Genomic DNA, 16,190 nt, shown 5'->3' with positions numbered 1-16,190 from the left:
CCACTGCCCTCAGTGACCCAGGAGACCGGGGTTGCAGGGAGGCGTTGGGAGCCAACGCTGGGAATTCTGAAGGGTCGCCTGCCTGTCCTGGTGGAGGAGTTCCTGGCGAGTGGGGTTTTAGGGGTCAGGGTTCGGACCCTCAGGGAGGGTGCAAGAGGCCATTCCATTTAGCCATGTGTAATTTTCTCAGGAATCTAACTTTGAACTCCCCTTGCACGAGACTGGTGCCTGCCATGGAGTCGCTTGGTGGGTGCGAGGCCCCCAGCAGCTGCTCCCTGCCTGCCCTGAGCCGCACACAGCAACCCTGGGGATGTGATGCAAAGCCCATTTCTTTCAGGGAATTGATCCCCAAAAGGAGGCCAGATGCTGGTGCTAGTGTTGAGAATGAAGAGAAAGTAGAGAGGTTCAGGCGAGCCACAGTCCGCAGTCTGAAACGGGAGCTGGGGAGCCCGGGGAGCCGGCTCACCTCTGCCCTGAGCAGGGCCCCTGCCTGTGGCTGTGAACTCCCGGCCTGGCCCTCTCAGTGCCCAGGGGCACTGGACTGTCGCTCTCTATTCTGGGCCGAGGTCCAGTCCCAGCTTGTTGCTTGGATCCCAGTGTGATAGGCAAGTGCATCAGGGAACGTGCACTTTAAAGAGGGTTTTTGAGTGAGATTTTTTTTTTTTAAATGGAGGTAGCAGGGGTTGAACCCAGGACCCTGTGCATGCTAAGTATGCGCTCTACCACTGAGCTATGCCTTCTCCCCCTAATGGGGGTTTTGAGTGGTTCCAGCTCTGCTTCCTTATTTCTGTCATTAGCCGTATGGACCAGAGCATCTTAAAAAGATCTGAACAGTGTGAGGTGTGTCTCCAAAGGCTCGCTGCTCCCTTTGCGGAGTTGGGAGGATGGGGCTGAGATGAACACCCCGGGGGCGTGGGAGGCAGGGCACCAGGGATGTTTCTCTAAAACACAAAACAAATGGTCCTGACTTACCCTGAAAAAAGTCTCCACAAAGCAGCGGATTGTAGAACAGGAGTTTGTCAGTGAAATAAAAGCTCGGTTTGTGGAAAATGTCCGCATCCAATGAGAGTCGTGGGGCCAAGTTTTTCTGTCTGATTCCCCAGCCTTTAGCTGGGGGAAGCTGGGTGCAGGTCTCTTTCAGAGATGGGGGAAAGGGCTGGTCTGATTTTGGCTGAACCCCAGGGGATCAGGGCTGGACTGAGGGAGACCATGGCCCTGCCAGGTCAGCCTGGAGCTAGCAGTGATCTGGGTCCTCTTCATTCAGGGCCAGTGCCAGGAGGGCCAGGGGTGTTTGCAACAGTAGCCGGTAGAGATGCCACCCTTTCCTTTGGCAGGTACCGTGTGAGCGTCAGACCCAGATACGTCACCAGGTACAAGACGGTGACCCAGTTGGAGTGGAGGTGCTGCCCTGGCTTCAGAGGGGGAGACTGCCAAGAAGGTCCCAGAGACCCGGAGAGGACCCCCCGCCCCACGCCCGCTCGGCCTCGGAACAGCATGAAGAAAGCCACAGGTGACCGCTTACCCGGGCTCTGCCGTGCGCGGCCGCCACCTCCTCCGCACTCCGGGAGTCAGGAGTTATTACAGTGCAGCGCTTTCCGGGGCCTGCCGACAGTGCGCATGTATGCCTGCGGTAGACACACGGGGCACCCGCATTCATGTGCTGAAGCGGTAGCAAGAGGAACTTTTAAAAAGGAAGCCGCTTTGTTAGGGCCGCCTTGTTGTGACAGCCAAGGCCTCAGAGGAGGAGCTGCTGCTGGTTTCGGCCTTCTGCGGCCTGAGGCACAGATGGAAGAGCCAGGTGTAATGACGTAAGGATGCTGGGCTTGCTTTTACTTTGCTCCTCACCTCCAGGCTCCCGTAAACCTGAATCTGGAGGAGCTCACATTGTTTTCTAAAGAAGAGGTAAATGAAATCCTTCTCATTCTGTTCAGGGTGAGATGGCTGCAAAGCTAAAAAAGTGTCCGGTGAGGTGGCTCTTAAATTTGCTTCTGATTTGTTTTTCGTCTGTTTTCCCCACTGTTTTTAATTAAACCTTTTAAGCATATTTCTTTTTTGGGGTTGGGGAAGGTAATTAGGTTTATTTATCCATTTATTTAAATGGAGGTGCTGGGAATTAAACCCAGGACCTTGTGCATGCTGAGCACACACTCTACCACTAAGCTGTACCCCCCCCCCCTTACAATTTTTTTCTTTTTTAAGTGAAGTAGCACAAACTCAGTAAATAGCTTAGAAAGCAATGGTAATTTCCACCTTTGCCTTTAAGTGTGATATTAAGAGACTGATTTTTATGGATAAAAATGTCTTCACATTTTATCCTACCTCAGTTTATCTTTCCTCTTTTTATTTGTATTTATTTTTCCCCTTTTTAAAGTTTAGTGAGAATGATGCAACCTAGGTTTCCCTATGAGCTAGATGTTTGAGTTGTCTTTAAATGATTATATTTTCCCCGGAGATGTTTTCAATTCTGAAACTAGTGGTGTTTCCCAATATTGTCTGTAAGACAGATTTTAAAATAATTTTTATTACAAAAGTAATGCATATCAATTAAAGAATGTTTATAAAATACAGGAAAAATGTTTAAGAACACTTAATCTCGCCACTGTTAACATTTTACTATAGAACAGTACGTCTTCTCTACAGCTGCACAGACATCTCGTTAAAGAAAAATTCATTCATTCGTCCCACAGATAGTCATCAAGCTCTCTCTCTGCAGGCTCTGTACTGGGCACTTGAGAAAAGAGAGGCCCAAGGCAGGCACAGCCCCCGACCTCCCGGGAGGCTAATATGAGACAAGTGCTTACAGCAGATCGTGGCAGGCGCGGTGATGGGGACACGGAGGGGTCTGCTGGATCACAGTAGATAGCTTATCTCTGTTTAGTTTAGTTTAGTTTTCATTTTACAAAACTTCAAACACATGTGTAGTTTAATGAGTTGGATAGTTTTATAAGCACTGTTAGGATAAGCAGGGATTCCCTTTCTCCCCCACCTCCCTTCCCAGGGGTAATTACTTTAAACTCTTAACATTTTTTTTTAATTGAGTATAGTTGATTTACAATATTAATGATAGGTGTACAACATAGTGATTCAATACTTTTACAGATTATACTTCATTTAAAGTTATTGCAAAATAATGGCTATATTTCCCTGTGCTGTACAATACATCCTTATTGCTTATGTATTTTATACATAACAGTTTGTGCCTCTTAATCCCCGTTCCCCCTTCCCTCTCCCCACTGGTAACCACTAGTTTGTTCTCTACCTCTGTGAGTTTGTTTCTATTCTGTTATATACATTCGTTTGTTTTATTTTTTAAATTCCACATAAAAGTGATAACATAGGATATTTGTCTTTCTCGATCTGACTTATTTCACTAAGCATAATACCTTCCAGATCCACCCATACTGTTACAAAGGGCAAAATTTCATTGTTTTATGGCTGAGTAGTATCCCATTGCATATAGACACCACATCTTCTTTATCCACTCACCTGTTTATGGACACTTACATTGCTTAAAAATATGGAATGCCTCACAAAGGTGTGTGCCATCCTTGTGCAGGGGCCACGCTAACCTTCTCTGTGCCAGTCCAGTTTTAGTATACGTGTGCTGAAGCGAGCACCGCTTTTAACTCTTCAGACGGTCCTTTGGAATTTACCTCCATGTCTCTTGACTTCTCATTGTGGAAGGTGAGGATTTAACTCCCTTTCATCTACTTGCAAACACAGACGGGGCTCCTGTACCACCGTCCTTTCCCTTCAGTTATCCCGTGTTTTTACCTGCTCAGAAGTTCCTGTTTCCGTTGTAGCGGTTATGCAGGTGATGTCTACAGCTGAGCCCTGGAGTGTACTGCGGATGTACTGCCTTTCCTACACAGCTTTTGGATTTCTCTTGAGTTAATAGTTATGTTTTCCTTTGCTTGGTTTTCTACGTTTTTATCTCTATTTCAACCCAAACTCTCCCTGGTTATCTAAATGTCCCCTCGTTGTGTCCAGAGACATCAATTTCTTGAAGAAATGTCTCCTGGTGCCTTCTCATCTCCCCCTCCCCGCGGACTGGTCACCTGCTTGTCCTTGTTCGCAGCTGCCCCGCCCCTGCCGTGATCTTGCCTGACTTCTCTCCCATCCACTGCCTGCTCCTGTCCCCCTGCTCTTTCTTGACTTACTCCCTTGCTTCAGTGAAGCAGATCTTCCAGTGGTTTCATGAGAGGATTGCACGGGGCATAAACTTTCTGAAGTTTTACAGCCTGAAAACATGTTGTCTCTAGCTTCAGAATTCTAGGTTTGAAATAATTTTCCTTTAGAATTTTGAAAGAGTGGCTCAACCTTCTTCTAGCTTCCAGTACACTTGAAAAACTCCAAAACCGTTCTGATTCTCAGTTTTTTACGTGTGACTTGATTGGCATTTTGGTTGTTTTTTTATTGGGATTTCAGAAGAGAATGAAAGGAAGTGCTTATCCTCAATCTGTCACTATAAGGAGCAACATACTGTTTGGGGAACTTACTTTTTAACTATTTATACGGAACAAACCTCCATCATTAAATATTCTTTTTTGTTGTTGTTGTTTTGAGGGGAGGGAAGCAATTAGGTTTATGTGTTTATTTATTTATCACTATTAATTTTAATGAAGGTACTAGGGATCCAACCCAGGACGTTGTGCATGCTAAGCACGTGCTCTACCACTGAGCTCTGCCCTCTCCCTCCACCTTATTAAATATTCTATGGTATCGTTTAATGACTTCAGGGAGTGTGGTTGTTTGGACACAGTCCCCTGCCACTGACCACTTAGGCTTTTTGCCATTTTTCATTATAGGTAATACTTGAATAAGTATTTTTTCCTGTTAAATGTTTGGATTCATCTTTATTATTTACTAGAATAAATTTCTAAAAGTGTAACTGCAGAGTCAAAAGGATTCTGAGTATTTTGATACACTGGCCAAGTTATCCTTCCAGAAAGTTGTAGCAATTCTCAGAGTCACCAGTAGTATAGGAGAAAAGGATTTCCTTACATCTGGATCCTCCCCGCTTCTTCTGCCCTTTTTAAAAAAATTTCCGTTTCTCAGAGCAGCATTTCATTTGTATGTGATTCAACAATGTTTTTTTTTTTTTTTTTCCTAGTACCCTGAGATAAAATACATTCTTCAGTACGGAATATAAGGTGTTCTTTCTAGTTTTCTGCATGGGAGTTTGGACATCTGAATTCCAGTCTTGGTTTTACCACTAAACTGATTTTACTGAATAATAGCTGTTGCTATGATTGTGTGCAAAAGGTTAGAGGAGGGAAAAACAATGAACTTTTAATTCAAATATCCACAACATTCTCAATATACTTGCAGTGTTTGTCGGGGTGCCAGTGCTTTGTGGTGCATTTTATTTCGTTGTAACCTATGTTGTGTGTGGCCTTTCCCACCTGATGGGGTAGGTCTCAGTGTGGTCCGCAGGCTTGCCGATGTCACGTGCTTTCTCGTATTCCATGCGTCTGTTGCGTTCAAGGGCATGGTTTCCTGCTTATTCTCCTGTTGTCTCTTGTTTCAATAACCTCCTTTTTGTTTAATTTATCTCTCTCTATCTATCAGTTTATTTTCATTGTAAGACTCATCACAATTATTTCATAGTAATTTTTTTCTTTTGAACCATTTCCTTGGAGGTATATTTCTCAAGGTAGGATTATCAAAAATTCAGTGTTTGTATTCTTTGACTTAGTGAATCTTACTGCGTAGGGGCCACAGGGCTCTGTCCTTAGGAGACACCAGTAGAATCTGCTGCTTTATTTCTCTTTTGCGTTTAGTTTCCCCAACTGCATGACGGCGCTAAACAAGGTCTGTGAGACTCCTTTAGCACAGGGATGCTACAAAGAGAAGGAGAACACTTAGGAGCTGCGTGGAGGATGACTTGCTGCTCATGTGATGTAATACCACCCGGCAGCTAATGGGTGGATCTCAGTGGCTTCTTGTGGTTTTACGGAATGCGGTCAACCATCAGGGTGCAGCTGCAGGTCCCTAATGTGGGAATGATGTGTTCATATGATAAAGTAAATAAAGATTATTTCCCTTCAGGGTGAAAGAGACCATTGAGTATCTATTACATGCCATGGAAATATTCTCTTAACCACCCAAAGAGGGAAGACAGTCCCTCTGTTTCGTAGATGCAGGGATTATAGTTCACAGAAGGGAATTAAGTTGCTCAAGGGCAGGCTGTAAACAGTAGAGCCTGAACACCACCAGGGGTCTTTTGACTTAAGCCCACATCTTTTCCACTCTACCAATGTAGTGACCTGCGGTGGGAGGGGAGCTGTAAGTGGAGGTTTCAGTGTGGTCTGTGAGTACCCTGTTTACTGGCTTTGCAGAAACTCGATAAAGGTAGAAAATGTTAAGTCATGTCCAACTCTTTCTTTGTAACAGACAATGAACCGAGCCAGGTCTCAGAGCCTAAGAAGACGCTGTCACCAACCCCTGCGGCGGAACCAAGTCGGACGGTAGATCCAAAACAGGGGCCCCAAGAACTTCAGGAAAAGAAAATCCAGGCGCTCGAGGAGAAGGTTCTCCGACTCACAAGGACAGTTACTGATCTCCAGTCTTCCATTGCCGGGGTGAATGAAAACCTCAGACACGCCATTCAGGACGATGCCAGCAAAATGCTGGCATCATGGCTCAGTAATCTGCACCCCCAGCCCGTGCCAGACAGTGCCATTGGTGAAGAACCAGAAACGATCCAGCTTCCCGGTGTCCTCCACAATAGGGACTCTGGCATGAAGGACATCCAGTCTGAATTGGCTGAAGTCAAGGATGCTCTGAAGACCAAGAGTGACAAGCTGGAAGAGCTGGATGGGAAAGTGAAGGGTTATGAAGGGCGGCTCAGACAGCTCCAGGAGGCTGCCCAGGGCCCTATAGTCACCATGACGACCAATGAGCTCTACCAAGCCTATGTGGACAGTAAGATTGATGCGCTGAGGGAGGAGCTCATGGAGGGGATGGACAGAAAGCTGGCCGACCTGAAGAACTCGTGTGAGTACAAGCTGGCTGTGCTCCAGCAGCAGTGTGATGACTATGGGAGCAGCCACCTGGGAGTGGTTGAGCTTATAGGAGAGAAGGAGACGAGCCTGCGAAAAGAAATAAACAACCTCCGAGCCCGAGTACAGGACCCGTCAGCCCGGGCAAATTGCTGTGATGGCACAAAGAATGGTGACTTTGGGCAGCAGATCAAGGTGTTAGACCAGAAAATTGAAAGAGTTGCCGAAGCCACCAGAATGCTGAACGGACGTCTGGACAATGAGTTTGACCGCCTCATAGTTCCGGAGCCAGACGTGGACTTTGATGCAAGGTGGAATGAACTGGACGCAAGGATCAATGTGACTGAGAAGAACGAGGAGGAACACTGCTTTTACATTGAGGAGACCCTTCGGGGGACCATTAATGGGGAGGTGGGTGACTTGAAGCAACTTCTCAATCAGAAGATCCAGTCTTTGGAGGAGCGCCTGGGGAGCGTGCTGCTGGAGGCGGCCAACAGCTCCGGTGCAGAGCTCGCCGGCCCTGCGCCGGCCCCGCCAGGGGCACAGGGGGCTGGGCACGGACAGGTCCTGATGGAGTTAAACCACCTGAAGGACAAAGTGCAGGCTGTCGAGGACCTCTGCCTGCAGAGCTTCCAGAGACAGCCTCACGGGGTAGACGATGCTCTACACAATGGAGAAGGCCAGACAGCGGGGGACAGCTTGAGCCTTTTGAAACCTCTAAATGACACGATGCACGGGAAGTTTCAGGAAACTGAACGGAGCATCCAGAACCTTCAACGGGATTTTAGTCTCCTTTACTCTCAACTCAACTACACAGAAGACCACATGAGGCATCTTCAGAAGGAGCTGAGCGGTTGTACAGGAGGCAGCAACGCTGGATTTGGGGGGTGTTCTAAGGGGGGTGAGCCGGAGAGACTGGAGGAGACCCTCCCATCTGCCCGGGGCCCCCCGGCACCCTGCTGCGGCCCGCTGGACGAGGGGTGGCAGAGGCTGCGGAGCCAGGTCCTCGCTGAGCTGGACACTTGTAAGGAGAAGACGCACGAGGTCCAGAGGGAGGTCTCCGTGGTGGAGGACAGAGTGTCTCACATGGAGAAGACGTGCAGCAAACTGGACTCCGTCGCCGGGAGCCTTCAGAAGATCGAGGAAGGACTGAACAAGCACGTCAGCAGCCTGTGGACTTGCGTCAGGCAGATGAACGGGACGCTGCGGGCACACTCCAGGGACATCGCCGGCCTGAGGAACTCTGTCCAGCAGTTCTACAGCCACGTTTTCCAGATCTCTACCGACCTGCAAGATCTGATCAAATTTCAACCATCAGAAAGTAAGTGGGTCTTGACAATGCCACTGCTTGTGTTTGTCTGCAATCTGTATTATGCTGGAGTGTGATGGTTTGTGGGATGCGCTGAACTTCATCACTGCTACCCTAGGTGTGCTTCCTGGATGGGAGCCAGTGTGTGAGTTGTTTGGTGCTGGGTAGCAACGAGATAGATACCAACAACGAGAATAAATATTTAGGAACTTTGAAAATAGCTTGACATCAACATAGAATTCAGGCACGTGATCTGTGCATTTTGCGAAGTATCAGCCTACAATAAATTGAAAATATGAAAGGAAAAGTGGTCCTTCAGTGCAGGTAGATGGCAGAGGGTTGATCTGTGCCATCAGGATGGTGAGCTTAGACTTGGGGTCAGATTGTTGGCATAAGAGCCTGGCGCGGTGGATGTGTTATCCCGTCTTCCCCTCAGGGGGTCTCCTGAATGCGTCTGTATTCTCCTCTCTACAAGCATCGGTTTTTGTTTGCTGGTGTCATTATAATCTTTGTCGTCATCATCCGTGGGCCACTTCCTAGTCCCTAAAATCTAGGGCCTAGGTGATGGCAGTTAGAAGGCTGTCATGTCCTGTCCAAAAACAGAGACAGGACCATGGGCAGAAGCCCTGCAGGGGCATTGTTTAAAGCCCCATCGTGCCCAGAACAAGGACACTCATCAGTTGTGCTCAGGCCAAGGCTTGCTACACATCACTCAACAGATGTTTGCTGGATGAATGAATGAGCTGAATGAATGAATGGTCCCTTGGTAGAACTGAGTGACATAATTCAAGTTAATCTGGTTCTTGGGGGCTCAGCACTTCGTCCCAGAGGGGCAGCGCTGCTCTTGTATGCAGCTGGGGTAGCCTCAGTACTGAGCCAGCCCCTTCTAATGGAGGCGGGGAGAGATGAGCAGGGAGCTCACATTTATTGAGCACCTTCTGTATACCGGCAGTACACCAGTCCCTTCAGAGACATGTCTCCAAGCCCCACAGCCACCTCATGGGGAGGGCACACTGCTCTCCCGAGGGGGAGTGTGTCCAAGGTCGCACAGCTGGGAAGTGGTGGAGGCAGGAGAAATTGTCCCCAGTCCGGCACACATCTCCTCGTGTCTCCCAGAGTTGAACGCAGACCCCCTGGCTCCATAAGGACGTGTGGAGGGCCAGCTGTGTGCCTGGAAGGACCCACTTCCTGACCTGTCCTCTCCCTGTTTTCTCTCCCTCGTCTTCCTTTTTGGCCTTTATCACCTTTCCATCTGGCCCAGCTCCAGGTGACAAAGGCCCTGATGTGTTGATGCAATTTCATGGCCTGTGTGAGCCTATAGGATTTAGGGTCAGGTCCCAGCCGAGACATGCAGCCCGGAGCAGGAGAGGCAGGCGAGCCCTGGCCCGGCCTCCCAGGTGGGAAAGTGCTTTGGACGTTCCCCGAGATCAGGAGCTTGTAGATAAGGGTTACCCAGGCCCACCCCACTATTTATAGCACCCCCCCCCCCCAGGCCCTTGTAAGTCCTATCTCTGGAATGTGGGGTAAAGGTCATGGGACTGTGTGTGTAGTCACAGAGGGATTGTCCCCGTGGTGACAGTGCCGTCTGGACTGTGCTTTATAACAACAGATTGAACGCAGATATTTCCAGCTGATTTGCGACTCCCAGGCAGCGTGGGAAGCTGTGTTCACGCTTCCACGCTTGTCTGTGGAAGCAGGAGCAGGAGGTGGATGCCTTTAAAGAGAGTGGCTTCCGAAAGATGATCCTTCGGGAATGAGTTCACCGTTGTGAATGTAGACTGTGTGGACTTTGGAGAATTTCATTGACTGAAAAGAGTCAAAAATAAACAGGTAGAGTCTGTCCATCCCTGCAGAACATCCAGGTCTAGGGGATCCGGGACCAAGTCCCTGAGGTCCGTGGGCAAGTCTGGAGTTCAGGTCCGTCACCACGTCGGAGTCAGCAGTACATTTCTGAGCTCTGTGAGGGGTGCGGAGGCCAGTGGCCCGACCATCCCCCTAAAGGCATTTCCATCCACAGTGGTGAAGACACACATAGGTCTGCAGAGAGCATAGGACACAGTGTGTGACCCCGATGAGTGGTGCAGGGTGCTTTCAGTTCATAGCATCTTACTGAGCCCGTGTTGTTGGGAGTAATGAGCTTGTGTGCCTGGCGTATGGGACAGTGACAATGTACGTGACAATGACAGTCTTAGGGGAAACAAGCAGACAGATGGTCACGGGAATGGGGTGTGCACAGGCGCACTGGGCATGCAGAGAAGCACCCACGGCCGCAGTGGAAGTCAGGGAGGTCTTCCCAGAGGAGAGAGCCCTGAGCCGAGCCTTCAAGGTCGGGTCGGTTGAGAGTTCTGAGCTGGTGGGGTGAAGAGTGAGGTGTAGTGATGAGGGAACTTCTGGAAGGAGGTGTTCCTAGAGATAATACTGACGGATGGGCAGGGTTCAGAGAAGCAGGAAGGGAATTTTGTGAATGGATTTGTTATCTCTTGCTGTGTGACAGCCTGCCCCAAATCTTGGTGGCTTAAAACAACAAAGATGTATCCTTTTCCATTATTGTGTGGGTCAGGGACTCGGGCAGGGCTTGGCTTGGCAGTTCTTCCGCTCTGTTTGGCGTCAGCTTGAGTCACTCACTCAGCTGTGATTGGAGGCAGTTAGGCCTGGCTGGACTGGACGGTCCAGGAAGACGTGGGGACTCAGGGTTCCTCCCCATGGTCACTCTTGCTCTCGTGAATCATGTGACTCACTTACTTGGGCTTCCTCACAGTGTGGTGGTCCCCGGGCGGCAGACTTACTACACAGCAGAAGCAGGAGCTGCCGACCCCTTCCAGGCTAGGCCCAGAGCCGGCATGGGCTCCCTTCTGCCATGTTCCATTGGTCAAAGCAAGTCACTCCTGAGGGTGACGAGGCTTGTGTGTGTCAGAGGCACAGTCATTACGTCTCCCACCATGAGCCAAGGTCCAGAGCTGAGATGCAGGATGTAGTCACCGGAAACCTGGCTGCTGGTCCAGGGACGCAGACCCTCCTGTTTCTACTTGGTCCACTGCCTCTTGCACAGAGGCCGTTCTTTCCTTGGGAAGCACCAGGAGGGGGTCGGGCTTAGCCAGGAAGCGACCCGCGGGGAGCGGAAGGGGCTTCAGCGGATGCTCGACTAGATCCAGGTCTCTCTGTCTCCCTCCCGTGGGCACCGATGTCCTTTGCCAGGTGTAAGAGAGATTCTTGAGACTATATACAAATGCTCAGTTACTTTTTTGGACAAAAGGCCTGTGACTTTCATCTAGGACTCAGAGAGGTGCTTAGCTTCTAAAAGGTGAAGAGCCCTGCATTTTCACAACCTTCAGCTCTGTGACGTGGGTGTGACGCCCCTCCCCTGGGCCCCACACGCCCCCCCCCACTCCTTCGACTGTACAGTCATTCATTCAGCAGACACTTACTGAGTCATGTCCTGGTGCTGGAGTTTCAGCCCTCGGGGATCTTAGGGTCTAGAGGGGAAGAACACAGTGAATGCACAGCCAGGCAAACAAAGCTCTAATTTCAGCTGGTGCTCAGTGGGTGGGGAAAGGTGGACCAGAGGGGAGTGAAAGAGAACAGGGGACTTTGTACTTTACATGAGAGATCAGGGAGGGGTGCTCAGTGGAGATGACATTTGAGCAGAGACATGAATAAGATGAGGGAGCGAGCCCTGCCGGGATCTGAGGGAAAAGTGTTCCAGGCAGAGGGAACAGCAGGTTCAAAGGCCCTGAGGTGGGAATGTGTCTGTTCTGTTTGAAAACTCAGAATGCCAGTTAGATCACATCTGTGAACAAGGGGGAAAGTCCTAGGCGGTGAGGTCAAGGGGTGGGAACCAGGTCAGGTGGGATTTTATAGGCTGTGATAAAGGATTTGGATTTTGAGTGCCATGAGAAACTATGGGAGAATTTTGAGCCAGAAAGTAATTATTATTTGCAGTCCCAGCTACTTCACACATTCTCTGTGACTTTGGACAAGTTATTTATCTACTTAATGCCTCACTTTTGGCATCTATTAATTGAAGATAATAACGTAGTAACACCTAAGCAGTTAGTATGAGGACTAGCCCTCCTAAGTGGTGGAGTGTTACATAACGCCTGGGGCTTGGTGGTCACTCAGTGGCACCTGCTGTTCTGACCCTCTGCCCCCACGATCGGTGGTCACTCCGCTCCTGGATGACCTTCTCTCTCTCTCCTTTCCTACAAGCCCCCAGGCCTTGAGAGTGGGCTTGTCTGTACCTCAGATGTGGGATGGGAGCCCTGGGTGTGGGGTTTCTGGCTGCTCTGCAGAATGTTCTAGAAAGCCCTTTGTTTTTCTTTTCCAAATTGGGGGGGTCAGGTATAAAGTCTAAAGAGCCTAGAAATCTCCCCTCCCCAGCATTCAGGATTCACGGTCAAATACTTTTGCTGATGAGAAACTCAGCACTTGGGAATAAACTAGGTTCTGTGCGACCAGGCGGAAGCTCAGTCCTTTGTTCTTCCCTGTGATGTGGCCACAGGGGCTCGGCCTCTGTGCCTCACGCACCTGCTCTCGTTTTCACAGCTGGGCGGGGGCGCTGGTCCTTCACACTTTTCTCACCAGCACCCTGGCCTTTCCTTTAGCCCCCAGTGGCCCAGTCTCACCGCCACTGAGGTTGTGGGGGAGGAAGTTGCTGTTCTGGCAGCTCCAGGGCTGCCCCCAGGGGGTGAAGGCAGAGCCTGCTTCCCCGCCTCCGGTCCTAGCCTTCCCTGTCGGACCTGGATGCCATGCCCGGCCAGACCCCAGTCCATGCTGTACCTGTTGCAGGTGGGACAGAAGGGGAAACCTGGGCTCCCGCCGAGCAGAGATGGGGGCAGAGGACGCGTCTGTGCATCAGGGAGGCTCTCCTCCCCTCCGCCTGTGCCCGCCGGGATGCCACAGCGTTGTGCCAGCCCCGCCAGTGACAACTGTGTGGCTTCCTTCTTCAGATCTCCCCCTCCCTTCTGTTCGTGTCTCAGGGCAGTTTCTCATGAGTACTTGAATTATAATTAATCTATATAATTATATATGATGTATAATTAATAATGTTTCACTTAAGAGTGTTACAGATTTAAGAATTCCGTTTTTATAAAGTTGCTTAACCTAAGCTGTGCTGTGAGAATGAAAAAGCAGATTTTTCAAATAAGTGTCTAACTGTAGAGTCTGGCCAGGGAAGAGTGGCTTGATGCCAGTATTACGACGCTGTTGGCCGCTTGAAATCCACTGAGTTGGGGGGCCAGTTTCAGCCCACGAGAGCCTGAGAGAGTAAGTTAGAGTCTTATAAATACATCAAGGCTAAATGAACCGCGTCCACTCAGACCACACTGGCTCAGACAGTACCTGCCAAGAGCACCTGGGTTCTGTGACGCTCTCCAGTTGGGGGGGAGTAGCAGCTGCTTTCCTCCGTCTTAACCTTGTCTTCAGAACTGCGGGGTTCCGGGAATCAGGCTCTATCCTAACTGCGTGCAGAATCTTCTGCGAGCTTTAAAGAAAGATTTACTCCAGGCTTGCTCAGGAGATTTTTGCTCAGCAAGAAGGAGGTGAGATCCAGAAATTTGTAATTAAGACAAAAACCCGCTAGCTCTGGTCTCCGAAATGGAAGGAAGGCCACCTCACAGGCAGCACTGGGGCCGCTGTGCCCAGAGGGAAGCAGGGGCGGGAGGACGGTGAGGAGAGAGAATAAAACCCCAACTTGGACACAGTACCACCCACGAAAGCGTGACTGGGATGTGCGTGTCCACAGATGGACTCCACCATTCATTACTGACGTGTGTCTCCTTGCGTCTTGACTGTTACAAGTGGTCTTAACAACTGTCTTAAACTCAGGTAGGTCCTCTGCATTTCCATTTCCATTTCAGAGTCAGCTTGTGAATTTCTACAAAAAAAAAAAAGTCCCCAGTGATGCTCATGTTCAGACTGGCCCCTCTAGGGTTCAGTGACAGTGAATTATGTTCCATATTCACTGCCACCGTCGTTAACGCGCGCCCAGAGCTGAACCTCGGCTGCCGTGTTCTCTGCGTTGTACTTTTCAGAAACGCAGGCGTTTCCCCTGGTCGGCCTGATTCCACAGGGCTTCAGTGGGGTCATGTCTGGACTCCTTTTCCTGGCTGGGCTCGCAGTCTTTGTTCTCTTGAGCAGGAGTCAGTACGGGCCCTTCTGTGATGTAACCACATAGCGCTCCTTGGACGAGCTTGACCATTTGTCCTCTTTGTTCCAACCAAAACCAACGCAGCATTTCGACTGCTGTTTGCTCAGACAGAACCATTCCTGTGAACACACATCTCCCGTCCTCTGTTAGGAGAACAAGGCAGGATTTCTGCAGATTGTCTCCCCAGCCCTAAGAATCGTTTTACAGGCCTGCGTGTCCTCCACTTAGAGGGCAGACTCCTGTCCTCTCTGACCCTGGCCTTCCTGTGGGGCCCCAGCCCACCCTGTCCCCACTCAGTGCAGGAACCATGGTTTCTGGGACCTTCCTGAGGAGTCGGGCGTATTTCACACCTCGTCAGGGATGGTGCAGGGCCTTTCCCAGGAACTGAGTGGCTTTGCGGTGCAGCGTGGCAGTCCATCCACTTAGCATGCTGAATGTCAGCATTTGGATGTATTATTTTAAAGTCAGAAATCTTGATTGACGTCTTTAAAATACTCGCATGGAGGGGGAGGGTATAGCTCAGTGGTAGCGTGCGTGCTTAACATGTACTAGGTCCTGGGTTCAATCCTGAGTACCTCTGTTAAAAAAAAAACCTAATTGCCCCTCCCCCCAAATTTAAATTTAATCTTGAAAAATAAAATAAAATCCTTGTATAGTTGCAGCGTCTGGTCTGCAGACACCCCTCGGGACGCTAGGCAGGTCAGATTCCACCCTCTCTCCCTGGGCTTCTAATGAGCTGCACCTGACGTTTGCACCGTGCTTTAGTCAGGGGAGCGCGCCCGCACCCACCGCCTCGCCTGCCCGGCTTGGATTCTGCCTGCTTGTCGGGAGGCATTGCCGGTTTAGCCCTGTGATGGATGCGGCGATAACTCCGGAAATTTCCTTGATTTTCCCACAGCCACGCCTCTAACATGGACTCTGACGCCTGCGGCCGGTGTCCGTCCCCACAGCCCTGTCCTGTGACGAGACACCACCGAGTTGCCAGGCATAGCTGGGGGGCCTTAACTCTGGTGATTTAGATTCGCGGGGCAGCGCCTCCCTTCAGGGCTCCCTGGTGGCTGCAGGAGGAGACGGACGACCCGGGCTCCTGGCAGCAGAGGGAGGCGTGAGTCAGCTGGAAGACACGCATTCTTAACACAGCAGCCTCGCAGATTGTTGGGGCTTTTCTTAGGCAGGTTTTTGTCTCAGTGACGTTGAAATTGGCTTTTAATAAGAACTTCAAAGGAGAGAGAGTGGCCTCTCCTACCTGGTGTCAGGTCCATCCTTGGTAAGGCCGTGGCACAAGGCCACACGCTGGTGTCAGACCAACGCCTTGGGGCAGGCTCTGGAATGAGAGCAGGTGCATGTGTGTCTGATCGTGCCTCCGTTCCTGACACACGGGCAGCCACACGGGCAGCCACACGGGCAGCCACACTGGCAGCCACACTGGGCTCTGGTGAAGAACTCAGTTCAAATGGTCGCTGTCTGGATTAGAAACATATGTCCTGTTCAGAGAGCCATCGACTGCCAGAGTTGTCTTCCCAGAACGAGCGAGAGGCTGTCCAGTCTTTGTTACAAGCGTGGAATGAATGTGTGTGATGCCTTGGGCTGAGCTGGAGCCGAGGCCTGGCCGGGGACGTCAGGGTCTAGGGCAGCCTCCTCATCGCTGTCTCCGCTGTGACAGGAGGGGCTGGAGCTGTTGCTCTCACGGCCTCGTGGACCGGCGCCCCGTGGAGATTAGAGGAGGACATTA

The 16,190-nt window shown here is 50.3% G+C and overlaps 1 protein-coding gene and 1 non-coding gene across 2 annotated transcripts in view; one reads left to right on the top strand and one right to left on the bottom strand.

Annotated features, from left to right (window-relative positions):
• Positions 1 to 16,190, top strand: part of EMILIN2 (elastin microfibril interfacer 2) — a 46,336-nt gene that overhangs the window by 19,210 nt on the left and 10,936 nt on the right. Inside the window, exons 3-4 of the mRNA XM_032467341.1 lie at positions 1,335 to 1,510; positions 6,397 to 8,325. Coding sequence (XP_032323232.1) covers positions 1,335 to 1,510; positions 6,397 to 8,325 — 2,105 coding nt within the window. The remainder of the gene's footprint in view (positions 1 to 1,334; positions 1,511 to 6,396; positions 8,326 to 16,190) is intronic.
• On the bottom strand, positions 3,512 to 3,617 carry LOC116659686. Its single transcript, XR_004315055.1, has one exon. It is a non-coding gene; the product is annotated as a U6 spliceosomal RNA (small nuclear RNA).

Source organism: Camelus ferus, chromosome 24 (assembly GCF_009834535.1).
Source record: "Camelus ferus isolate YT-003-E chromosome 24, BCGSAC_Cfer_1.0, whole genome shotgun sequence".
Lineage (NCBI taxonomy): Eukaryota > Metazoa > Chordata > Mammalia > Artiodactyla > Camelidae > Camelus > Camelus ferus.
This window is presented reverse-complemented; position numbering and strand designations above follow the sequence as displayed.